The sequence below is a fragment of the Akebia trifoliata genome, chromosome 13 (assembly GCF_017979445.1).
Source record: "Akebia trifoliata isolate Shusen 1 chromosome 13, ASM1797944v1, whole genome shotgun sequence".
In the NCBI taxonomy this organism is placed as follows: Eukaryota; Viridiplantae; Streptophyta; class Magnoliopsida; order Ranunculales; family Lardizabalaceae; genus Akebia; species Akebia trifoliata.
In genome coordinates, this window is record NC_141387.1 from 4,039,181 (window position 1) to 4,066,553 (window position 27,373).

The 27,373-nt window shown below is 35.1% G+C and overlaps 1 protein-coding gene and 2 pseudogenes across 2 annotated transcripts; all 3 read right to left on the reverse strand.

The window, feature by feature from the left end:
• LOC147387397 (G-type lectin S-receptor-like serine/threonine-protein kinase B120) lies at positions 1-4,275 on the reverse strand (annotated as a pseudogene). Its single transcript, XR_015171471.1, has 6 exons — positions 2,158-4,275; positions 1,402-1,545; positions 1,107-1,317; positions 638-875; positions 396-546; positions 1-303 (listed from the first exon to the last, which is right to left on the reverse strand). The product of XR_015171471.1 is annotated as a G-type lectin S-receptor-like serine/threonine-protein kinase B120 (transcript).
• Positions 1,696-19,276, reverse strand: LOC147387398 (G-type lectin S-receptor-like serine/threonine-protein kinase At1g11300). The gene is made up of 10 exons (XM_086421583.1): positions 17,819-19,276; positions 14,376-15,780; positions 9,495-9,527; positions 8,921-9,028; positions 8,625-8,818; positions 8,330-8,540; positions 7,861-8,098; positions 7,619-7,769; positions 5,854-7,526; positions 1,696-1,803 (listed from the first exon to the last, which is right to left on the reverse strand). Exons 1-9 carry the CDS (start codon positions 19,178-19,180, stop codon positions 7,224-7,226), a joined length of 4,005 nt encoding a protein of 1,334 aa, XP_086277709.1. The 5' UTR covers positions 19,181-19,276; the 3' UTR covers positions 1,696-1,803; positions 5,854-7,223.
• Positions 5,810-6,652, reverse strand: LOC147387399 (G-type lectin S-receptor-like serine/threonine-protein kinase At1g61360 pseudogene; annotated as a pseudogene).
• Positions 19,277-27,373: the final 8,097 nt, after the last annotated feature.

Consider the following 27,373-nt stretch of genomic DNA (forward strand, 5'->3'; position numbering starts at 1 on the left):
TTATCGTCCTCCAACTGTCGTTATCGTCACAGTATTTATCGAGATACTACTTACATTTGCAGACAAATCAGAGCTCACATGTGTTCTCTCGAAAGTAAATGCAGGTTGCTTTGGGGTTGGAAGGGTTGTCTCACTGCCAAGCATGAAAACTATTGTAGACATGTTTGGCCTATCAATTGCATGTTCTTGCACACAAAGTAGTCCCACATGAATGCATCTCATCAATTCTAATGGAGAATATGAGTCAACCAATGATGGATCCATCAACTCACATGCCTTGTCTTCATTCCACAATCTCCATGCCTGAAAAGAATTACAAGTATTCCAACTTGACAATTATAAGAAACAATCAGATTGTAAATTATATAAAATAGAATAAATTGAAATACGCTTACATATCTTAAAAGGTTTAAAGATTGTTCATGCTGATAGAAGCTTGTATTCCTCTTACTGCTCACAATCTCTAATAGCAAGACTCCAAAGCTAAAGACATCAGATTTCTCGGAAAATGTACCTTCCATGGCATACTCTGGGGACATATAGCCACTGCAGTAGGTCGTAAACAAGTTATAATTAATCAAATTATTAAGGTAAGAAGGACAAATAAAACAGGTTTTATTTATGAAATGAAACTTACTATGTTCCAACAACTCTATTTGTATTTGCTAGTGTTTGCTTCCCTCCAAATATCCTAGCCATGCCAAAGTCTGAAATTTTAGGGTTCATATCCTCATCCAAAAGAATGTTACTGGCCTTCAAATCTCGATGAATCACTTTTAGCCGAGAATCACGATGAAGATAAAGAAGGCCCCAAGCGATACCATCAACAATGTTGAAGCGTTTACCCCAATCTAGCAACACTCGTCTTTTTGGATCTGAGACACATACCAATTACAATATGATGTCCACATGTAGGTATGTTTTACAAGTATAAATTAAATGATATTGTGATAAATGTAACATCAATAGGTTTGTATTCTAGATTCTTGGTTTAATTAGTCAAAATATGCATTTTGAACTATTTAAAATTCTTCAAATTTGCACAATATTTTTTATTAAAAATAAGGTCAATATATATCTTTAAGAGAGTATTTGGGTATACTAACCAAAGAGAAAGGCATCCAAACTTTTATGAGGCATGTACTCATAGACTAAAATCTTCTCTTCCCCATCAATGCAGAAGCCGAGAAGCCTAACAAGGTTCCTATGTTTGAGTTTAGATACCAACTTAAGTTCATTCTTGAACTCTTCAATGCCTTGTCCGGAGCTTCTTGATAGTCTTTTCACAGCTATTTCTTGTCCATCTTGTAGCGTACCCTGAAAAAAACACAATCATGGAAGGAATTAATTCTTCATATTCAAACCGATCCATTTCTTACATTTTAATAAATTAAAGATTACCTTATAAACAGGACCAAATCCCCCCTCCCCAAGTTTATTCGCAAAGTAGTTTGTAGCGATTTTTATGGTCCCAAAGTCAAATAATGGTAGTTCTGTGTTTTCGCTTCCCTTTGCATGACCTTTCAACAAAATTGCCTCTGGAGACTATAATTTTACCTGAATCAGTAATCTCTTGCAACTCTTTCTTTTTCCCTGAATTAGAAAATGAGCATTGAAAATTTGATAATCTCGAACAAATGAAGGTATGATTTAGGAACTTTACTAGACTCACTAACAGAGTAACGAAGCACTAACCTCTTTGTTTTGCCTTCAACCAATACAAAATGAATGCTAAGGCGCTCACGATTATTAATCCAGCAATGGTTATGAGTACAATGATGTATGTCTTAAGTTTCTTTCCCCCTGTATAAAAAAATAATTAGTAAGCGAAGCGGACAAAATGTATATACAACTTTCTTAATATCTACATAAAAAAAACAAAAAAACTCATTTCAACCCATAACATCTCGGAACAAGTTTGTCTCAGAGTCCCCAAAGAATCCAAAATAAAAATTGTAAAGTGGGAGTAGTTGAAAACAGAATAGTAAATAAATAATAAGATATTGAACAAGAAGAGAGATGAAGAAATAGTAAATTGGATTAATACATAGTTCTAACTATGAATTGTGTTCCCTTGATGAATGCATCCTCCTTTCGCTCACAGCGTTATATGGTCCTGAAGGTTTGAGTGCAGAAATAGAGAGGACCATACAACACCATGGCCTCAAGAAGGGTGTACTCTTCAACGATTCCGTTCTTGTAAACGTAGGCACCCATTCTGTTGGAACATGTGCGAGGTGAACTCTTCATGAGAGGGATATATAACTTACCAAATGCTGAGTGCGCAAGGCGAAGGAAAAGATTCTCTCCACCAATGGTAAACTCCCGAATATCGATCAGATCACCTCCCCAAACTAGACAATCAATTCCTTCAACAAACGCATATGCTAGACACGAACAATTTCTAAAGCACTCATCTTTGCATTGTGTTTCATTGTCAACATTCAAGTAATTTGAAAAATCTGGCAATTTAAAACCTTCCAACTTGAAAAACTCATCTCCTTTCCCCTCATTTAAATTTGTATTATTTTTCTCACACTGCAATTGTGTTCTTCTAACACACCCTCCACTCCAATTCCCCTTTCCCCATTCCTCAATAAAATTGGGTTCAAATCCTTCAGACAGCTACACATCGGTGATTTAACCATGTTACATGTCCCGAAAGGTCCACACTTACCATAAAAATCACATTGATCATCAGGTGTCCTCCAATCTTCAGTCCATTTCTTGACCCCTTCATTCCAACTTATTTCGTGAGAATTCCTGAAGAACCCATAGTGAGAAATAAAGCCTGCATGTTGTTGTACAACGAAAATGAAAAATATACCCCGCCTTTCTGAAAACCATTAAAATAAATTGAATTCATTTCTGGCACTCCAATTAGGGTAGACCCATTCCATTCCCCACTTCTCCAGTACGGAGCCGATCCGTTCCAAATAAAAGCCTGTGGTATTTGTGGATGACCGACACCGAAAATGAAATTTCCGGGTGATGGATCATTGTCGCTTTTCCATGAAGTTAGGAAATTTGTTTTGTTGGTTTTAGTGTTCAATCCGATCTTCATATTCTGCAAGAACGTATCCGTGGGGTGATTGAAGCTCTGCCATAAGTAATTGGTTTGTTGTGAATTATTTGTATTTAAAACAAGATTTCCATCATCTAAGAGTTGTGCTATTGAATTAGTGGATGAAACAGTAACATTTGTGGACCATATAGTGTTTTGTCTCCCATCCAAAAGCATAAGATTTCCGTCCCTACTAATCGTTAGAACTCCAGAGGAATCACTTAACGGTGTCTCTCTATTCGCGACCCATACTACTTTTCGATCAGAGATTTTCATGTACCACATTCCAACGTAACGATTACTAGAATTTCCAGGACTAAAGAAGCCTAATTCAAAAACTTCACCTACCGACGTTAATGTTTCTCCATCTTTGATCGATTGGGTTGATGATATAATGTTTATCCCAAAGCAAAATCGTGAAACAAACAAGTATACAAACAATATAGCTGAAAGAAGAAAACTTACTTCTCTATTTTCAATACCCATTTGCATCAAAATATCTTCTTCTTGAGAATGAAATGCTGAGGAAGGAAATATAACTATGGTGTGTGTGATGCAAGTTGTTTCGATCACTAGAAGTCAATAATTCAATTAAACTGATTATATTTTGTAATGTAAATCACTAAATCTAATACCATTTTGTATTTGAAGGAAAAAAGAATAGGAGTCTAAGACTAGTTAAACGTAGAAATATATATTTGAATAATCAAAGATGATTACCACATCTTTATATAGTATTATTTTTAAGAACTCAGTTGGTACAGGTGACAAGGACTTTGTTCTTTGAAGAAAATGTGAACACTTGAATAATCAACCAATCTTTCACTGTCAGATTTTCTTTTTAATTAAAATAATAGCAAGATGGCCTTCTGAGGAAGACAATTTACGCTGTGTTTGGATTGAGAGAATTGGAGAGAAGAGAAGAGAAGATAAATGAGTTTCTCTTCATTTCTCTTGTTTGGATTGTTAAGTAGGGAGGGAAGAGAAAGGAATTGAAGAGAGAAGAGGAGAGAAAAATAGGCAAGTTTTCTTTCTCTCCAAAAGAGGAGAGAAGAGAGAAATGGAGAGAAAGCCTTTTTCAAATATTTTATAATTCTAACTTTGCCTTAGATCTCTTTTAAGATATTTTAAATTTTCAAAATTATCCCCTTTTCTCTCCTATCAATCCAAACATGATGGAGAGAAATTAAAGATCAGAGCAGCAAATTTTCAAGCTTCTCTTCGCTTCTCTTCTCTCCACTTCTGTCAATCCAAACATAGAATGGATTTAAAGATCATAGCAGCAAAATCAGATGTAACAATACTATGGAAGAATCAAAAAAGAAATTTCAACAGAAACTAAATTCAAAAAAACTATTCGAAATGTATTGGGGTATTTAAGTCATTAAATAAATAAATGAAGGGTATTATAATCCAAAAATCACAAACTTAAATTTTATTTGACTTCAGGGAAAGCCCAGAAGGAGAAAGTGAGGCCTAACAAACCCACTAGAAATCTTAGAAGAAGTCAAGAAGATGCATGTTTCATATTTGATGTATAATAATATAAGAGAGCTGCTATTAGCACCCAAACTGTTACTTATTACAACCAAATTAAGCAAATGTGAATAACTAAAAATAAGTAAAAGTTGGGCTGCCAATAGAAACTCTCTTTCTTTTTTTTGTTTAGATTTCTATTTGTTAGATTTAGAATTTTATATGAGCCTAATCCCAATTGTAAAAAGCTGTTGAAGTGGTCTGAATGTGTTATAATGTTTTGCAATGTTGAAGTAATAACTTGGACCACACTTTTGTAATGTTTGAATGATGTGTTTTAATCTTTAATTAGAGTGTGATAAATAATTTAAGAAATAGGGATGTAATAAGTAAAAGTTGGGGTGTCAATAGCAGCTCTCTAATATATTTAGTGTGCAATAGAATGTCCCTAATAAAATTACTTGATTTTTAAAAATTATGACCCTAAGTAAAATTATCATTGATTAAAGATCCTTGGGTTTGACAATTGGTAGGGGCACGTATAAAGATTCTCTAAGGATCAAGTTAATATGAATTGGAAAATGCTGAAGTAGCATTAAAATTGACATCAATTCTCACATTGCTGATGTGGATGTATGTACGGAATCATAGATGATTTTCATCGAGATACGAGGAAAAAGCTATGTGTGCACCTCCATAACAGCAATGTGAGAATCAATGTCAATTTCAATGTTACTCCAGCATGACTCCGATAAATTTTATATAAAAGAGTTTAGGTTTTGGTTCGAGAAAAATACTGACCTTAACTATAAAAAGATTGTCATTTATTGGGTAAGAATCCCCATCTAGATTTATCATATTTTGTACCCTCGTCATCTCTTTCGTAGGGTCACTGCATAATCCTAAATACTACAAAAAAAAATTTATATAAATCAGATCAATACTACAACTGTCTTTTAAAATTCTTGTTCCATATTGAAACTTATTCTTAAATGCTCCAATATAGTCATGCTTGTAGCAAAAAATAATAGAAGAGAAGAAAGAAAAGAATAAGAATATGAACTAGAACAAGCACAGAAACGAAGAAATAGTAAATAGGGCTAATACATATAGTTCTAACTATGAATTGTGTCCCCTTAATGAGTGTATCCTTCTTTGGCTCACAGAGATATATGGTCCTGAAGATTTGGGGTGTAGGAATCAAGAGGACCATCCAACACCATGGCCTTAAGAAGATTGCACTCTTCAATGATTTGGTTCTTGCAAACGTTAACACACAATAAGTTGGAGCATGAGAGTGATGGATAACTTACCAAATTCTGAGTGTGCAAGACGAAGAAAAAGCACCTCCCCACCAACGGGAAACTCCTGAATATCAATCAGATCATCCCCCCCAAACCAACAATTAATTCCATCAACAAAGGCATACGCTAGGCATGAGCAGTTTCTCAAGCACTCATCTTGGCATTGTGTTGCATTCAAGTACTCCGAAAAATCTGGCAATTTAACACCTCTCAACTTGAAAAACCTATCTCCTTTCTCATTTAAATATGAGTTATTTTTCTCACACGGCAATTGAGTTCTTCTTACACACCCTCCACTCCAATTCTCCTTTCTCCATTCCTCAATATAATTGGGTTCAAATCCTTGCAAACACCAACATATCAGCGATTTAGCCATGTTACATGTACTGAGAGGCCCACACTTACCATAAAAATCACATTGATCCTCAGGTGTCCTCCATTTTTCAGACCATTGCTTGTCCCCTTCATACCAACTCATTAGCCTAAGAATTCCCGAAGAACACATAGTGAAAAGTGAAATGTAAGAGTTGTCGTACATTGAAAATGAAAAATCTACCCCTCCTTGATTATCGGGGAGGTACTGAATACCATTAAGATAAACTGAATTCATTGCTGGCACTCCAATCAGGGCAGACCCATTCCATTCCCCACTTCTCCAATGCGGAACCGATCCGTTCCAAACAAAAGCCTGCGGTATTTGTGGATGACCGACACCGAAAATGAAATTTCCGGATGATGGATCATCGTCGCTTTTCCATGAAGTTAGGAAATGTTTTTCCTTTGTTCTAGTGTTCAACCCCAACTTCATATTCTGCAAGAACGTATTCTATTTAAAAAAATTTATATTATCTTATTTATCAAAAATTATTTTGTGGGAGAATTTTGGGTCAATCTGACATCTTGAGATACATAGAGCTTCAAGCCCCCCAAATTTCTTTGATTTAAGATACCATTGTAATACTTGCTAAAGAATCTCCAATGCCTAATTTAGATTCATATGAATAGATGTAGTTGATAGTAATAAAATTTTAAAAATGATTATAAAGTATTTTTAATGAATTATAAAACAAATTAATCAAAATTATAATATTATTATCATGAGTTAACAACACATGCTATTTTCTTAAATAACTCAACAATGTGAATCCATGTAAGGATACAATAAACGTTTCTCTTATGGCCCATATAAGGATAATCTCTAATTAGACAGAAATTTTGCCAAATTAGTGGGACCAGGAATGGACTTTGTCACTTTGGAAAGAAATTTTGCAAAAGTTTAGTGTGCTCTGTACACAGAAAATGGCATCAGAACACTATAAAATTACAACTACTTATGTCAAGAAAACTACGTAATTACGGAAGTCAAGAGCACCACCAAGTTATCGTCCTCCAACTGTCGTTATCGTAGCAGTATTTATCGAGATACTACTTACATTTGCAGGCAAATCAGAGCTCACATGTGTTCTCTCGAAAGTAAATGCAGGTTGCTTTGGGGTTGGAAGGGTTGTCTCACTGCCAAGCATGAAAACTATTGTAGACATGTTTGGCCTATCAATTGCATGTTCTTGCACACAAAGTAGTCCCACATGAATGCATCTCATCAATTCTAATGGAGAATATGAGTCAACCAATGATGGATCCATCAACTCACATGCCTTGTCTTCATTCCACAATCTCCATGCCTGAAAAGAATAACAAGTATTCCAACTTGAAAATTATAAGAAAAAATCAGATTGTAAATTATATAAAATAGAATAAATTGAAATACACTTACATATCCTAAAAGGTTTAAAGATTGTTCATGCTGATAGAAGCTTGTATTCCTCTTACTGCTCACAATCTCTAATAGTAAGACTCCAAAGCTAAAGACGTCAGATTTCTCGGAAAATGTACCTTCCATGGCATACTCTGGGGACATATAGCCACTGCAGTCGATGGTAAACAAGTTATAATTAATCAAATTATTAAGGTAAGAAGGACAAATAAAACAGGTTTTATTTATGAAATGAAGCTTACTATGTTCCAACAACTCTATTCGTATTTGCCAGTGTTTGCTTCCCTCCAAATATCCTAGCCATGCCAAAGTCTGAAATTTTAGGGTTCATATCCTCATCCAAAAGAATGTTACTGGCCTTCAAATCTCGATGAATCACTTTTAGCCGAGAATCACGATGAAGATAAAGAAGCCCCCGAGCGATACCATCAACAATGTTGAAGCGTTTACCCCAATCTAGCAACACTCGTCTTGTTGGATCTGAGGCACATAACAATTACAATATGATGTCTACATGTAGGTATGTTCTACAAGTATAAATTAAATGATATTGTGATAAATGTAACATCAATAGGTTTGTATTCTAGATTCTTGGTTCAATTAGTCAAAATATGCATTTTGAACTATTTAAAATTCTTCAAATTCGCACAATATTTTTTATTAAAAATAAGGTCAATATATATCTTTAAGAGAGTATTTGGGTATACTAACCAAAGAGAAAGGCATCCAAACTTTTATGAGGCATGTATTCATAGACTAAAATCTTCTCTTCCCCATCAATGCAGAAGCCAAGAAGCCTAACGAGGTTCCTATGTTGGAGTTTAGATATCAACTTAAGTTCATTCTTGAACTCTTCAATGCCTTGTCCGGAGCTTCTTGATAGTCTTTTCACAGCTATTTCTTGTCCATCTTGTAGCGTACCCTGAAAAAAACACAATCATGGAAGGAATTAATTCTTCATATTCAAACCGATCCATTTCTTACATTTTAATAAATTAAAGATTACCTTATAAACAGGACCAAATCCCCCCTCCCCAAGTTTATTCGCAAAGTAGTTTGTAGCGATTTTTATGGTCCCAAAGTCAAATAATGGTAGTTCTATGTTTTCGCTTCCCTTTGCATGACCTTTCAACAAAATTGCCTCTGGAGACTCTATAATTTTACCTGAATCAGTAATCTCTTGCAACTCTTTCTTTTTCCCTGAATTAGAAAATGAGCATTGAAAATTTGATAATCTCGAACAAATGAAGGTATGATTTAGGAACTTTACTAGACTCACTAACAGAGTAACGAAGCACTAACCTCTTTGTTTTGCCTTCAACCAATACAAAATGAATGCTAAGGCGCTCACGATTATTAATCCAGCAATGGTTATGAGTACAATGATGTATGTCTTAAGTTTCTTTCCCCCTGTATAAAAAAATAATTAGTAAGCGAAGCGGACAAAATGTTTATACAACTTTCCTAAGATCGACCAAAAAAAAAAAAAAAACTCATTTCAACCCATAACATCTCGGAACAAGTTTGTCTCAGAGTCCCCAAAGAATCCAAAATAAAAATTGTAAAGTGGGAGTAGTTGAAAACAGAATAGTAAATAAATAATAAGATATTGAACAAGAAGAGAGATGAAGAAATAGTAAATTGGATTAATACATAGTTCTAACTATGAATTGTGTTCCCTTGATGAATGCATCCTCCTTTTGCTCACAGCGTTATATGGTCCTGAAGGTTTGAGTGCAGAAATAGAGAGGACCACCCAACACCATGGCCTCAAGAAGGGTGTACTCTTCAATGATTCCGTTCTTGTAAACGTAGGCACCCATTCTGTTGGAACATGTGCGAGGTGAACTCTTCACGAGAGGGATATATAACTTACCAAATTCTGAGTGCGCAATGTTGAAATAATAAACTTGATTTATCATAGTTTGTCTCTAGAGTTTCTAGAATTTTCTTGTAATTGGTAGAGTTTCTAGAATTATCTTGTAATTGCTAGAGTTTCTAGAATTTTCTTTTATTTACTAGAGTCACTAGAAATACTCTTGTATTTTCTAGAAACACTCATTTATTAATTGGTATGTAGGAAGTATCTAGAATAATCTAAGTTATGGTGTATCTAGAATTGTCCATAGAGTCCTATAAATAGAGATGTTCTCCCACCATTTTGTATCATCCAAAAAAGATCAAGTTGAGTTCAATAATAAAAAAACCTCTTCCATCCAAAATTATTCTCTCCAATTTTCTCTTTAATTCCCAACAAAGTGGTATCAGAGCAGCCAGGTTCGTGAAGAAAAATGGCAAGTGGAGGAATGGTCCCCTTCCAAGTTCCAATGCTCACCAAGAGCAACTATGACAATTGGAGTATTAAGATGAAGGCGTTACTAGGAGCTCAAGATGTGTGGGAAGTTGTCGAGAAAGGCCATAAGGAGCAAGACGATGTTGCTCTTTCCCAAACCCAGCGGGAAGCCTTGAGGGATTCAAGAAAGAGAGACAAGAAAGCTCTCTATCTCATCTATCAAGCAGTAGATGAAGATGCATTCGAGAAGATCTCAAATGCAACTACGGCCAAAGAAGCGTGGGAGAAGCTTCAAACTTGCAACAAAGGAGTCGAGCAAGTTAAAAAGATTCGTCTTCAAACTCTTAGAGGTGAGTTTGAACTTTTATTTATGGAGGAATCTGAATTAATTTCTGATTATTTTGCTAGAGTATTGGCCATTGTTAATCAACTAAGAAGAAATGGTGAAGATATTAGTGAAGTGAAAGTTATGGAGAAAATTCTTCGTACTTTGAATCCAAATTTTGAATTCATTGCTACGAACATTGAAGAAAATAAAAATTTAGAAACCATGACAGTTGAGCAACTCATGGGTTCTTTACAAGCCTATGAGGAAAAACAAAAGAGGAAAAAGAAGCAAAAGGAGACTATAGAGCAACTACTACAACTCAACTTGAAGGAAGAAAATTTTGGAAATAATAGAAATCAAAGAGGAAGAGGACGTGGCCAAGGACGTGGACGTGGACGAGGAAAAGAAGGAAGGGGCGGCTTCAACAACAACTTCAACAATTCCAACAACTCTAATTACTTCAACAACGGAGAAAGAAGTCGAAATCCACAAGCAACAAGAGGGCACGGAAGAAGCAACTCATGGTCAAGGAACGACAAATCTCACATCAAATGCTATAATTGCAATAAGTTCGGTCACTATGCCTCCGAGTGTAGATTGCCAAGCAAGGTCGAAGAAAAGGCCAATTTCATCGAAGATAAAGGTAGAGAAGAAGGTACGTTGCTGCTAGCTTGCAAAGACAAAGATGAAGGCCAAGAAAATAAATGGTATCTTGACACCGGCGCTAGCAATCACATGTGTGGACAAAGAAAAATGTTCGTGGAGCTCAATGAAGCGATAGGAGGGAATGTCTCCTTTGGAGATGAATCAAAAATACCCGTGAAAGGCAAAGGTAAAATTCTCATACGCTTAAAAAATGGAGGCCATCAATTCATCTCAAATGTTTATTTTGTGCCCAACATGAAGAATAATATTTTGAGCTTGGGTCAATTGCTAGAGAAAGGGTATGATATTCACTTAAAAGAAAATAACCTTTTCTTAAGAGACAGTAAAAGTAATTTGATTGCCAAGGTGCCCATGTCAAAAAATAGAATGTTCCTCTTGAACATTCAATACGATGTTCCAATGTGTCTAAAAGCTTGCTATAATGACTCGTCATGGTTATGGCATTTACGCTTTGGACACCTCAATTTTGGCGGGCTCGAACTTTTGGAAAAGAAGGAGATGGTAAGAGGTCTACCATGCATCAACCAACCCGATCAGCTTTGCGAAGGATGTTTGCTTGGGAAGCAATCCCGGAGAAGCTTTCCGAAGGAGTCATCATCAAGAGCTACAAAGCCGCTCGAGCTCGTACACACCGATGTTTGTGGACCAATTAAACCAAACTCTTTTGGTAAGAGCAAATACTTTCTCCTTTTCATTGATGATTTTTCAAGGAAAACGTGGGTTTACTTCCTAAAGGAGAAGTCGGAGGTGTTCGAGAATTTCAAGAAGTTCAAAGTCCTTGTTGAGAAAGAAAGCGGTCTTGCTATTAAGGCCATGAGATCTGACCGAGGAGGAGAATTCACATCAAACGAGTTCCAAAAGTACTGCGAAGATCATGGAATTCGTCGTCCCTTAACGGTGCCGAGATCCCCCCAACAAAATGGAGTGGCAGAGAGGAAGAATCGAACCATACTCAACATGGCTCGCAGCATGCTCAAGAGCAAAAGAATGCCCAAGGAGTTTTGGGCCGAAGCGGTGGCTTGTGCAGTCTACTTGGCAAATCGCTCTCCAACAAGAAGTGTGTATGAGAAGACACCACAAGAAGCATGGAGTGGAAGAAAGCCCGGAATTTCTCACCTCAAAGTCTTTGGAAGTGTTGCTTATGTTCATGTGCCTGATGAAAAGAGAACCAAGCTCGACGACAAAAGTGAGAAGTACGTATTCATTGGCTATGACTCAAGATCCAAAGGCTACAAGTTGTACAACCCAATTACCCGGAAAATTCTCATTAGTCGTGATGTAGAGTTCAATGAAGAAGATTCTTGGGATTGGAACACACAAGAAGACGAGTATGATTTTCTTCCTTACTTTGAAGAAGAAGAAGAAATGGAGCAACCGAGGATAGAAGAAACAAGACAAGAACTTCGAGAGCCTACTACTCCACCGATCTCACCAATCGGAAACCTGCATGAAGATTCGTCATCAAGTGAAAGTTCTAATGAGAAGACGCCACGCTTAAGAAGCTTACAAGAACTTTATGAGGTAACCGAAAATCAAAATGATATCACTCTTTTGTGTCTCTTTGGTGATTGTGAACCTCTAAGCTACCAAGAAGCGGTAGAAAACAAGAAATGGAAAGACGCTATGGATGAAGAAATCAATTCAATCACAAAGAACAACACATGGGAGCTAGCTACACTTCCACAAGAACACAAAGCGATTGGAGTAAAATGGGTGTACAAGACGAAGAAGAATGCTAAAGGAGACGTGGAGAGATACAAAGCAAGATTAGTGGCTAAAGGCTATAGTCAAAGAGAAGGCATCGACTATGATGAGGTATTTGCTCCTGTTGCTCGTCTTGAAACCGTTAGATTAATAATTTCTTTGGCAGCTCAAAATAGATGGAAGATCTACCAAATGGATGTAAAGTCCGCCTTCTTAAATGGTTTCCTTGAAGAAGAAGTCTACATCGAGCAACCATTGGGCTATGAAGTAAAAGGACATGAAGATAAAGTTTTGAGGTTGAAGAAGGCTTTATATGGCCTAAAGCAAGCGCCGAGAGCTTGGAATACTCGAATTGACAAGTACTTTCAAGATAAGAATTTCACCAAGTGTCCATATGAGCATGCACTCTATATCAAAGTTAAAAATGGAGATATTTTGATTGTATGCTTGTATGTGGATGACTTGATCTTCACAGGTAGCAACCCGAGTATGTTTGAGGAGTTCAAGAAAGAAATGGCGAAAGAGTTCGAGATGACAGACCTTGGGCTCATGTCTTACTACCTCGGCATTGAAGTAAAGCAAAAGGACAAAGGCATCTTCATTACTCAAGAAGGCTATGCTAAGGAAGTGCTTAAGAAGTTCAAGATGAATGACTCTAATCCAGTTGGCACGCCGATGGAATGTGGAATCAAGTTGTCAAAGCATGATGAAGGAGAAAAGGTGGACCCAACTCTCTATAAAAGTCTTATTGGAAGTTTGCGCTACCTAACTTGTACTAGGCCGGATATTCTCTATGCCGTTGGAATCGTTAGTCGCTACCTGGAAGCTCCAACAACAACCCACTTCAAGACTGCAAAGAGAATACTTCGATACATCAAAGGTACAACCAACTATGGCTTGTTTTATTCATCTTCTAACAATTATGAGATAGTTGGATATAGTGATAGCGATTGGGGTGGAGACTTGGATGATAGAAAGAGCACCACCGGATTTGTGTTCTTTATGGGAAACACTGCTTTCACTTGGATGTCAAAGAAGCAACCAATCGTCACACTATCAACTTGTGAAGCCGAATATGTTGCTGCAACATCATGTGTTTGTCATGCTATCTGGCTAAGAAACTTGTTGAAAGAATTAAATTTACCACAAGAAAAGCCTGTCGAGATTCGTGTTGACAACAAGTCAGCACTCGCACTAGCAAAGAATCCTGTCTTTCATGAAAGAAGTAAGCATATCGACACTCGTTATCATTATATACGAGAATGCATTGGAAGAAAGGAAGTAAGGTTGGAATTCGTGAAATCTCAAGATCAAGTAGCAGACATATTTACCAAGCCACTCAAGAGAGAAGCTTTTACCAAATTACAAGGTATTCTTGGAGTCACAAATCAAGTTTAAGGGGGGGTGTTGAAATAATAAACTTGATTTATCATAGTTTGTCTCTAGAGTTTCTAGAATTTTCTTGTAATTGGTAGAGTTTCTAGAATTATCTTGTAATTGCTAGAGTTTCTAGAATTTTCTTTTATTTACTAGAGTCACTAGAAATACTCTTGTATTTTCTAGAAACACTCATTTATTAATTGGTATGTAGGAAGTATCTAGAATAATCTAAGTTATGGTGTATCTAGAATTGTCCATAGAGTCCTATAAATAGAGATGTTCTCCCACCATTTTGTATCATCCAAAAAAGATCAAGTTGAGTTCAATAATAAAAAAACCTCTTCCATCCAAAATTATTCTCTCCAATTTTCTCTTTAATTCCCAACACGCAAGGCGTAGGAAAAGATTCTCTCCACCAATGGTAAACTCCCGAATATCGATCAGATCACCTCCCCAAACTAGACAATCAATTCCTTCAACAAACGCATATGCTAGACACGAACAATTTCTAAAGCACTCATCTTTGCATTGTGTTTCATTGTCGACATTCAAGTAATTTGAAAAATCTGGCAATTTAAAACCTTCCAACTTGAAAAACTCATCTCCTTTCCCCTCATTTAAATTTGTATTATTTTTCTCACACTGCAATTGTGTTCTCCTAACACACCCTCCACTCCAATTCCCCTTTCCCCATTCCTCAATAAAATTGGGTTCAAATCCTTGCAGACAGCTACAAATCGGTGATTTAACCATGTTACATGTCCCGAAAGGTCCACACTTACCATAAAAATCACATTGATCATTAGGTGTCCTCCAATCTTCAGTCCATTTCTTGACCCCTTCATTCCAACTTATTTGGTGAAGAATTCCTGAAGAACCCATAGTGAGAAATAAAACCTGCGTGTTGTTGTACATCGAAAATGAAAAATATACCCCGCCTTGATTATCGGGGAGGTACTGAAAACCATTAAAATAAATTGAATTCATTTCTGGCACTCCAATTAGGGTAGACCCATTCCATTCCCCACTTCTCCAATACCGAACCGATCCGTTCCAAACAAAAGCTTGTGGTATTTGTGGATGACCGACACCGAAAATGAAATTTCCGGGTGATGGATCATCGTCGCTTTTCCATGAAGTTAGGAAATTTGTTTTGTTGGTTTTAGTGTTCAATCCGATCTTCATATTCTGCAAGAACGTATCCGTGGGGTGCTCGAAGCTCTGCCAGAAGTAATTGGTTTGTTGTGAATTATTGGTATTTAAAACAAGATTTCCATCATCTAAGAGTTGTGCTATTGAATTATTGGATGAAACAGTAACATTTGTGGACCATATAGTATTTTGTCTTCCATCCAAAAGCATAAGATTTCCATCCCTACTAATCGTTAGAACTCCAGAGTAATCACTTAATGGTTTCTCTCGATTAGCGACCCATACTACTTTTCGATCAGAGATTTTCAAGTACCACATTCCAACGTAACGAGTACTAGAATTTCCAGGACTAAAGAAGCCTAATTCAAAAACTTCACCTACCGATGTTAATGTTTCTCCATCTTTGATCGATTGGGTGGATGATATAATGTTTATCCCACAGCAAAATTGCGAAATAAACAAGTATACAAACAATATAGATGAAAGAAGAAAACTTACTTCTCTATTTTCAATACCCATTTGCATCAAAATATCTTCTTGAGAATGAAATGATGAGGAAGGAAATATACCTATGATGTGATCGAAATCGTTTGGATCATTAGAAGTCAATAATTCAATTAAACTGATTATATTTTCTAATGTAAATCACTAAATCTAATAATATTTTGTATTTGAAGGAAAAAAGACTAGGAGTCTAGAACTAGTCAAACGTAGAAATTTCTATTTGAATAATGAAAGACGATTACCACATCCTTATATAATACCTTTTTTAAGAACTCAGTTGGTACAGGTGACAAGGACTTTGTTCTTTAAAGAAAACGTGAACAATTGAATAATCAACCACTCTTCACAGTCAGGTTTTCTTTTTAATTAAAATAATAGGAAGATGGACTTTTGGGGAAGACAATTCAAACGTTATGTTTGGATTGAGAGAAATGGAGAGAAGAGAAGAGAAGAGAAAATAATGAGTTTCTCTCCATTTCTCTTGTTTGGATTAAGTGAGAAGAGGAGAAAATAATTTGAGGGAAAAGGAAAGTAAAAAAAAATGTGAGTTTTCTTTCTCTCTAAAAGTGGAGAGAAAAAGAGAGAAATGAAGAGAAAACTTTTTAAAATATTTTATAATTTTAACTCTGCCCTTAAATCTCTTTGAAGATATTTTACATTTTCAAAAGTTGTCCCAAATTCTCTCCTGTCAATCCAAGTATGATGGAGAGAAATTGAGTTTCTCTTCTCTTCTTTTCTCTCCACTTCTCTCAATCCAAACATAAAACCAGATGTAACAATACTATGGAAGAATAAAAAAGGAAATTTCAACAGAAACTAAATTCAAAAAACTGACCGAAATGTATTGGGGTATTTAAATCATTAAATAAATAAATGAAGAGTATTATAATCCAAAAATCACAAACTTAAAATCTTATTTGATTCAGGGGAAGCCTAGAAGGAGAAAGTGAGGCCTAACAAACCCACTAGAAATCTTAGAAAAAGTCAACACGTTTCATATTTGATGTATAATAATATAAGAGAGCTGCTATTAGCCCCCGGACTTTTACTTATTACAACCAAAGTAAGCAAATGTGAATGACTAAAAATAAGTAAAACTTGGGCTGCCAATAGAAACTCTTTTTCTTTTTATGTTTAGATTTCTATTTGTTAGATTGAGGATGTTATATGAGCCTAATCCTAATTGTAAAAAACTGTTGAAGTTGCCTAAATGTATTATAATGCCACGTAATGTTGAGGTAATAATTTGGACCAAATTTTTGTAATGTTTGAATTATGTGTTTTAATCTTAATTAAGGTGTGATAAATAATTTAAGAAATTAGGGTGTAATAAGTAAAAGTTGGGTGTCAATAGCAGCTCTCTAATATATTTAGTGTGCAATAGAATGTTCCTACTAAAATTACTTGATTTTTAAAAATTTTGACCATGATAAATGTGGGTGGTCTTCCTTTCAACCTTGCCTCAGTTTACCATTGATTAATGATCCTTGGGTTTCACATTTGGTACTGGCACCTACAAAGATTCTTTTAAGGATCAAGTCAATATGAATTGGAAAATGTTGAAGTACCATTAAAATTGATATCGATTCTCACATTGCTGATGTGGATGTATGTACGGAATCATAAATGATTTTTCATTGAGATAAGAGGAAAATACTATGTGTGCACCTCCACGACACCAATGTGAGAATCAATGTCAATTTCAATGTGAACTCCAGCAAGACTTGTATGAATTTTATATAAAAGAGTTTAAGTATTGAGTAAGAATCCCTATATTGATTTATCATATTTTGTACCCTCGTCATCTCTTTATTATGGTCACTGCATAATACTAAATACTACGGAAAAAAAATTATTTAAATCAAATAAACACTACAACTGTCTTTTAAAATTCTTGTTCAATATTGAAATTTATTCATAAATACTCCAATATATTCATGCTTGTAGTAAAAAAGAATAGAAGAGAAGAAAGAAAAGAATGAGAATATGAACAAGAACAAGAACAGAAATGAAGAAATAGAAAATAGGGCTAAAACATAGTTCTAACTATGAATTGTGTCCCCTTGATGAGTGTATCCTTCTTTGGTTCACAGAGATATATGGTCCTGAAGATTTGGGTGCAGGAATCAAGAGGACCATCCAACACCATGCCTCAAGAAGGTTGCACTCTTCAATGATTCAGTTCTTGTAAACGTTGACACGCAATAAGTTGGAGCATGAGAGTGATAGATAACTCACCAAATTCTGAGTGTGCAAGACGAAGAAAAAGCACCTCCCCACCAACGGGAAACTCCCGAATACCGATCAGATCACCTCCCCAAACCATACAATTAATTCCTTCAACAAACGCATACGCTAGGCACGAGCAGTTTCTCGAGCACTCATCTTGGCATTGTGTTGCATTGGCAACATTCAAGTACTCTGAAAAATCTGGCAATTTAAGACCTCTTAACTTGAGAAACTTATCTCCTTTCTCCTCATTTAAATTTGAGTTATTTTTCTTACACGGCAATTGAGTTCTTCTTACACACCCTCCACTCCAATTCTCCTTTCTCCATTCCTCAATATAATTGGGTCTAAATCCTTGCAGACACCTACACAATTTAACCACGTTACATGTCCCGAAAGGTCCACACTTACCATAAAAATCACATTGATCATCAGGTGTCCTCCAATCTTCAGTCCATTTCTTGACCCCTTCATTCCAGCTTATTTGGTTAAGAATTCCTGAAGAACCCATGGTGAGAAATGAAACCTGCATATTGTTGTACATCGAAAATGAAAAATATACCCCCCCTTGATTATCGGGGAGGTACAGAAAACCATTAAAATAAGTTGAATTCATTTCTGGCACTCCAATTAGGGTAAACCCATTCCATTCCCCACTTCTCCAATACGGAACCGATCTGTTCCAAACAAAAGTCTGTGGTATTTGTGGATGACTGACACCGAAAATGAAATTTCCGGGTGATGGATCATCGTCGCTTTTCCATGAAGTTAGGAAATGTTTTTCCTTTGTTCTAGTGTTCAACCCCAACTTCATATTCTGCAAGAATGTATCCGTCGGGTGATTGAAGCTCTCCCATAAGTAATTCCTTTGCTGTGAATTATTTGGATTTAAAACAAGATTTCCATCATCGAAGAGTTGTGCTACTGAATTATTGGATGAAAAAGTAACATTTGTGGACCATATAGGGTTTTGTCTCCCATCCATAAGCACGAGATTTCCATCCCTACTAATCGTTAAAACTCCAGAGAAATCACTTAGTGGTTTCTCTCTATTAGCGACCCATACTACTTTTCGATCAGTGATTTTCATGTACCACATTCCAACATAACGATTACTAGAATTTCCAGGACTAAAGAAGCCTAATTCAAAAACTTCGCCTACCGACGTTAATGTTTCTCCATCAGTGATCGATTGGGTCGATGATATATGGTTTATCGCAAAGCAAGATCGTGATACAAGCAAGTACGTAAACAATATAGATGAAAGAAAAAAACTTACTTTTCTGTATCCAATACCCATTTGCATCAAAATATCTTGTTCTTGAGAATGAAATGATGGGGAAGGAAATATAGCTGTGGTGTGATGGAAATCGTTAGGATAGCTAGAAGTCTTTGATTCAATTTAACTGATACTATGTATATGTCATATTTAATGTCTCCTAATGTAAATGTTAAAGTGAATTTAGTATTGATCGAAATCGTTAGGATAGCTAGAAGTCTATGATTCAATTTAACTGATACTATGTATATGTCATATTTTATGTCTCCTAATGTGAATATTAAAGTGAATTTAGTAAGTATATAATACAAAAAGAATTGACTTAGAAATCCACGTTGAGGTGCCTGAAGTTCTTGATAAGTTTCCTTCCAAGCTCCTCCACTAAAATCACTTTCAATTCATCTTTCTTGACTGACTTTGATATTTATGGTCACAAATGCTTAGTCCCTTACAACCAGGTTCTCTACCAATACTGTGCTTTCAAGAGACTTAATTGCTACGTAAACTTCATTTGTCATATAAGTAATCATTTGTTAGAAACTTGTGTGAATAACTAGGGCACCACGTGGTATAAACAACTACCCAATACCCATATTTCGAAGTAATCATGATTAAAAATGATACTGCAACAAATAAACTAAACAACGAGCAAGAAATTGAATGCAAACGGAAAAAAAAAAAAATAGAAAACAAAAGACACGATTTACGTGGTTTGGTAAGATGCCTACGTCCACAGGTAATGATGATTAATCCATTATTTTCAACGAGATTTTACGAATTTCGTCAGAAACCCTAGTCCCCTGTTACACCCCTTTTCACTCTCTCTCTCTAACGGCTCTCTCTTACACGTTATATATATATATATATATATAGAAAATTGGTCAGATCAAAATCCAAACCAAATGGGTCCAAATTTTCGAGTCAAATGGGTCGGACAAAGGTGGGGAAACCCCACACATTACCAATTAATCAAGTCAAATGAGTTATTAACAGATCATCAAGAAATCGGATTGAATTCATGATAATTCTCCAACACTTCTGATAAAGAGATAAGGACAAATGTGGAAAGAATTCCAAAGGAATGAGAGAAGGAGAATTTATAAATAAGATGTCATCCAAAGTAAAGGAATGCAATTTCAATTCTCTCAAACATTTGCTCTACTGAAATCACGTATGACTCAATAATCAAAGAGTTTTTAGTAGACGGAGCAAAGATGTAACTGTAGACAAGAAAGAGGGAGATGACATCGTTATTCATTCTCCATCTTATCATTAAGAAAATTCGTTTTAAAATTTTCAAAGCACGGAAGCAGTACCATAACCACATCAGTCTTCTTCTTCTTTTTTCTTAGTATGCAATTAAAAATGCAGAAGAGATGGTAAAATTTTTGGCCCCTGATGTGTTGGTTGTACGAGTGCAATTTTAGAGACCGCACAAGACCACACATTCCTATTGGGCGACTTGTATTGAAGGGCATCTGAACGGGCGTAAAGTGGGTGTTTTTTATAATTTTGAGATGTCCTTTAATACACGTGGACCAATGGAATTGTATCGTGTCAATGCAGTCTCTAAAATCCCACTCTGGTAGTAACATTGTTAGTAATCGATATGAGAGAATATTAAGTACCCACTATCTTTTGGAAGATAATTAATCACAAAATTAGTAAATTTTTTCTTTCTAAATATCATCCACTTCTACAAAAATTTAAAGTATCCAATATCCTTCCTCACAATTTTTAATTTTTTTATAACTTGGTTGAGTTTTTCAATTGTGATTACAATTCATACCAACAATTTGTGATGGCAAGTGACTATCAAAGAATGACATGCTTAAAATAGCAAAGATTTAGACGTAATCTTCGACCTATAACAATAAATGACCAATGAAGAAGGACGTACTTATTACACCGGCTTTCAAGTGTTAGACTATGACTACTCATCCACATAAAATTAAGAAATACATAAAATATGCACGTTATCTACCTTCAAAAGATGTACTAGTGACATTGTTGATAGAACATATTTTATGGCTCTCTAGAGATAAATCCGACAATATGTCTTTCGGTAAATGGAGGTTGTTTTGGAGTAGGAAGGTTCGTACTGGTTGAAATGACTAGTATAAGGAAGAAAAAAAATTTCTTGTTTTTTTTTTTTTTTTTTACTGGTTGAAAATGAGGGTACTTGTGTGGCTTTTTGTGGGTCAACAAAGGGTGAATATTGTTAAGGGACACATGTCGCTAAATTGAAAACATTGGTGGGTGCTCATCTCAAATAAGGACCAAAATGTGCAGGGAGGTCTAAAGAACAAAAAAAAATTTAGGGGCCCCTTCCTTGCTCTGCCAGTGCATGCTTACCCCCAACCATGCATTAGAAGTGAATGTTTTCAACAAAAACAAAAACCTGTTAATTAGTGACCATTACACATGAACCTTCAGATTTTCAGAATAAAAAATTTAAAACATATTGTTCAAGGGTATATTTTGGACATAATGGACAGTCAATTCCCTTAAAAGAGTTCATTAGTGACCATTGGACCTGAACTTCTGCATTTTTGTTAAATAAAAAATTGAAAAGATGTCGTTCAAATGATGATTTTGGGATAGGTAAAATTGAAAACATGTCCTTAAACTGGATATTTTGATTATTTTTTAAAATAATTAGTTTTAAAAATTGAAAACATGTCCTTGAACCAGATGGTTTGACTGCCACGGTGAAAAGAGGCTATTCAAGGTCATATTTTGGGAGGGGTAAAATTGGCAACCTCAAAATAACCGGTTTGTTACTCTTTAAAAAAAAATTAAAAATCATTATTTTTTAATAAATAAATTGTTAGTTTTTTAATAATTTTTCCTTTTTTTTTTTTTTTTTCAAAGTTATATTGAAGAGACTTTCAAACAACCCCTTTATTTTTAGTTTGATTTTTTTTTGCCCTCAAACCACATCCTCCCTCTCTTTTTTCTTTATTTTCAAACTTAATTTACACGTGAAAGACTCTCAATATAGTTGAACTACTAAAGACAACAATGGTGTTTGAAATGAAGTTAACCGAATCACATTGATCTTTTGTAGATACTTGATAAATAGATAAGACAACTACAAGATTACTGATTCACCACCCTGGCCACTAGATTTAATCCTAAATATGATTCGGTAGTTCTCAATGTACCTTAAAAGGTAACAACATAACTATTTCTCTAACACGTACCCTCTCTCAATAGAGTGCTCTTTTGAATGAGGAAAGTATGATTGATCACATAATATCAATATCATCAATTGTACTTGTTGGATATCACCACCAATGTGTTGACGAACCTGATTGTCAATTGTTGTCTGAGAAAAATATACGCTATGTCCATGCATATAAAAGATGAGGAGCATGTCACTCAACTTAAATGGGCCGAGATTAGTTTAGGCCAGACTGAAATCGGACGGATGTTTATCCAGAAACGATTTGATAATCAAGTGATCTCCAATGGACCATTAAACGGGCTCAATGTCAGGATTATATTTTGGGCTTGATCATCAACCATGACCTCTATTGGGTTTAGAAAAACAGAATGGTCCTCATTGGGCCCAGGTGAGCTGGATCCTAACAGACTTAGAGATCCAAAATAGAGAGAATTATCAAGTTGGTATCAACCCAGCAGGCTTGAGACAAATAAGGCATCTTTTGGGCCTCAATTTAAAGTGATTGGGTTCATCTTAAGCCAATGGGCTTTTGATGTTCTTGCAATACCCATAAGCAATACTGAAAAAAAAGTTTTTTTTTAATTTATTTATTTATGTATTTATTTTTATTTAAGAAGAGAAAACGATGATTGGGGATATTATTATATGAACTAAAGAAAAGGGTTTTGACCATTAATGGATTGGACACTTACAAATAGGCAAAATCATAAAAGAAATATTGAAGGTTTTTTTGTAAAGTATGGTTTGTCTTGAACTTATTTAAATATAAACCATCAGAACAGTTAGAACAATCAACATTCCAACTGATAATATTTACTTAATAAATTTCACAATAAACAAAAAAGCATAACTACGAGAATAGTAAAAAGAAATTAATAGAAATTTACTCCGGCTTCCTCGATAGATCTAATGAGGAGTATTAGTCGATGGTCATCGCAAGAATAGTAAATAAATGAAACATAAAAAAGAGAGAAATTAGATATTATAAAATAAAATTCTTCTTTATTATTTTTTATTTTAAAATCAACAAAATATAAGAATAGAAGAAGAAGTTGATTTTCAAGGGAGATGAGATACCTTTTGCCTCTAGTCTGGTCTCTTATTTATAGAGTCCAGATTAGGGTTTCAAGGAGAATTAGGATTTTTAGGATTTCAAAATTACAATAACTAAAAAATCCTATTTCAATACGAATGGTATTCAACTGCGAATTTTCTACACAAATTTTAAGATTTGACTTACCGACATTATCGTGGTGCCCACGTTGACCAAGGCGCCACTATCCAAGTGCGCCCAAATGACTTGAATTTGGGTCCTAAGTCTTGTTTTGAATCCTAGATCAAAGTGGATACTTTGAATTTTTTTGATTCGTCTTGAAATTTTGTGATTTTTATCTGTTACACAAAAAGAATAGTAATTAATTCTAAAATACATCATTTTATTAAAATCAATGATAAATATAGACTAACCATGCATTATGTCTAATTATCAAATTTATTATGCAATTTATCCATATAGTTCATGCAATAAAGGCTTTAGAAATCACTTTCTAGATCTTGATCATAACCCCAAACCAAGATTTTGCTAGCCCCAAGTGAAAGTAAAGTAAAAAACTTAAAGTATAGATTACTTTCGTAAGTTACACAACTACATTTAATGGATACAACAAGTCCTTAAATCCCTAGACTACCCTTAGTGAACGAATTTAACTTAAACATGCAAATACAAGAAGACTAGGGTTTATATATGATGGAAAGAGCAATGACAAAATGCCTCACCCACTTAACATATTCAATCGACTTTCTTGACGTGGCATATGCTAAAATAATAAATCTATATTCCTCGGGATACACAATTGCATAACCCATAAATAAGTGTAGTTGTGTATGTTGCACATTTATAATGTTACGTCAAAGACAGTCAATTAAGTATCCACGTGGACAGTCATTTTATTACAATTCATGATGGCAAATGCTGAAGTAATATTAAATTTGACATTAATTCTCACATTGTTGACGTGAATGTATGTACAGAATCATAGATACTTTTCATCGAGATGCATGAGAAAAAGCATCCATGGCTATGTGTGCACCTCACAGCAATAGTATTGTGAGAATCATGTTACTCCAGCACGACTCTTATATGATACCGTATGTCTTTTGCAAGTAAGAGTCGTCTTGGAGTAATATTGAAATTGACATCGTTTCACACATTGGCGTGCACAAAATCAAAGATGCTTCTTAATTGTATCTCGGTTAAAAGCATCTATGTTTCTTTACACATCCATATTAGCAATGTGTGAAATGATGTCGATTGAAGTGTTACTTCAAACATTTTCCTCAAGTAAATTAATGCAATTACCTCTTTATAGAGAGTACGGTTTAACTCATTCATTTATGAGTCGTGATGATGCACGTTTCATTTAAAATCACAGATCTCTTTTTCTTCAGGAGTCGTCACGGCGTCAATGTAAGCCGTCTTTATTCAGCATTAGTCTACTAACGTCCATTCGATAATTTTGTTAAATAAAATACCTAAACTGCCCTTTTAACAATTCAAAGTACCTGTATTTGGTCTAAAAACAGTGAACCCCACGTTTTGAATAAAACATTTTTCTTGAACATCAATAGAAAATACATTTTTTTTTTTAGTCCTGATAATATGATTCACCAGACGCCATACTCAAATGATTCCATGATGAAGATAAATTTGATAATCGTAGATCTATATTTCTCGGGATACATGATTTCCTTGGGATGTATTTTTTATAAAGAAGTGCAATTGTGTATCCCAAGACATACAAATCTACAATATCAAAACTTGTCACGTCATGAAATCATTTGATTATGCCACCAGGTAAATGTTAATATCACCGACTCATTATTTATTTTTATTTTTATTTTTTCTGATTTTAGCTAAATTTTATAATCAAGAACTAGTGGTAATAAAAAAGAAATCAAAGTAAACCAATTTTTTTTTGTCAAAATTTGGCAGCTTGTCCTGTTTCACCACTCAATTATTGGTCTTCTCCATATCCCTCATTGCTTTCAAAACTTATCTAGGCCTTGAAGAGATTTCACCACTCAATTATTGGTTTTCTCCTTAGTTTTTGTCTTTATTTTAAAACTTTCTTGCTTGGAAGACAACTTATCTTTTAGTTTCACATTTTCTTCACTGAGAGTAATGTAAAGACTCTCATTCATGCCAAGACATTTGGTTCATAAAATATATAGCCACCATTAAAGACAAATATCAACTTGTCAAACGAGTCCGCATTTGCATAACAAAATGAGTCCTCGTAATATGACTTGCTAGGTGGCATACTCAAATGACTCCATAATGGGGACAACTTTGGGAACTATAGATATCTTTGCCTCGGGATACATGATTCCCTCGAGATACATTTTTTTATGAGAAAATGCAATCATATATCCTGAGGTGTATAGATCTACGATACCTGAACTTATCACATCATGAAGTCATTTGAGTATGCCACTGGTGTGTCATATTATCACAACTATAACAAAAGTGTAACCCCAAAGACCCAATGAGATGGCAAAGACCACGTCACATGAAACGGTCTTGACTTGAGCTTGAATCCCCCCTTAGGATCCCACCCTTGGGATTTATCCCATAAATTACTTGGTGTGTGTGGTGCATCTTCCTTGTAGTTCCCTGTAGTGCCTTCTAATTTGTAGAGATTGACATCTTGAAAACAAAATCAAACGACTCAACTCATGTTGTAAATCAAGTTTGAAAAAGAAATACAATTCTTTGAGTCCGATGAAGGCTTTGAAGATGGACGATCCATGACCTCCAATTTTTTAATGAAACAGATTTTGTGGATATGTGACGTGGTTGTCCTTCTATCGTCAAATATCACTACAGAGTACTACAGGAAAAACGCACTACCGCAGATTCATCCCCTGCATGTAGTGCGGTAGGGTGGGGATTGCATGTACCTTGAGGATAAGTTAGTTGAATTAAAAGTTGTTAAATGAGAAATAATTTCATACCATCAACTCTTCCATTCAAGAGGGGAACGGGTCCGCACGTACCCTGAGGACAAGGTCGATTGACTAAAAGGTTGTTAAATGAAAAATAATCTTGTATCATCAACTCTTCCATTCAAGACTACTCTAAAGCCACTCTCCGGCTATAGACACAAACAGTAGGTGCCAATTAGCTTAGCAGGTAAAGTTTTGGGAGATGATACAAATCAAAATACAAAAAATGTATAAAGCAAACTCATAAATTGATTAGACCTAATACATCATAAGCTCAGCCCGGCCCAAAATTGGAGCAAATGCAGATGGGTTGGTTAGAGGTGAATCCATCTAGGACTTGCTATTTGTTTAAATGCCCGGACCAATCAATATGTAAATCGACGGATCCTACACCAATTCGACCGGCCTAACTCATTGACAGCCCTATAAATCACAATAGATTTTGGAATATTCCATGTTTTGATTGAAGAAATCTACCAAAACTTTTGCCAAAAACTTTGTGAGTCTACAACTTTTACTGGCATGCAATTAAGGCAATACTTACTACTTTGCCTACTGAGTACAAGTGGTTCGACACCAATTTTAGATCTCAAAAATGCCCCCAACCTTTACATTTAAACTTAATAAAATCATGACCATTTTGGTCAGTAACAAAGAAAATTGCCCGTTCATTAGTTTTCCAAATTACAAAAAATACAATTTTTACTATATATGTAATCTTCAAAAACACCTTGCTAAATATTTTAAATTCCAAAGAAGCCCTTTTGATATATGGGCATTTGTGCATGCCGCATTCTACATCTAGTCTTTTTAATAAGTTTTCTATTATCTTATTTATCAAAAATTCTTTTGTGGGAGATTTTTTGGTCAATCTGACAGCTTGAGATACATAGAACTTCAAGCCCCCCAAATTTGTCGGATTTAAGATACCATTGTAATACTTGCTAAAGAATCTCCAATGCCTAATTTAGATTCATATGAATAGATATAGTTGATAGTAATAAAATTTTAAAAATGATTATAAA

What these genes read in the sequence shown, in the direction of transcription:
- LOC147387398 (XM_086421583.1), bottom strand. Translation starts at nt 19,180, where the DNA reads ATGCAAATGGGTATTGGATACAGAAAAGTAAGTTTTTTTCTTTCATCT. An exon ending in GTTTACAAGAACTGAATCAT is followed by an intron (nt 15,781 to 17,818) that starts TGAAGAGTGCAA and finishes TAGTGATTTACA; the next exon opens with TTAGAAAATATAATCAGTTT. An exon ending in TCTTTTCCTACGCCTTGCGT is followed by an intron (nt 9,528 to 14,375) that starts GTTGGGAATTAA and finishes TGATAAATCAAG; the next exon opens with TTTATTATTTCAACATTGCG.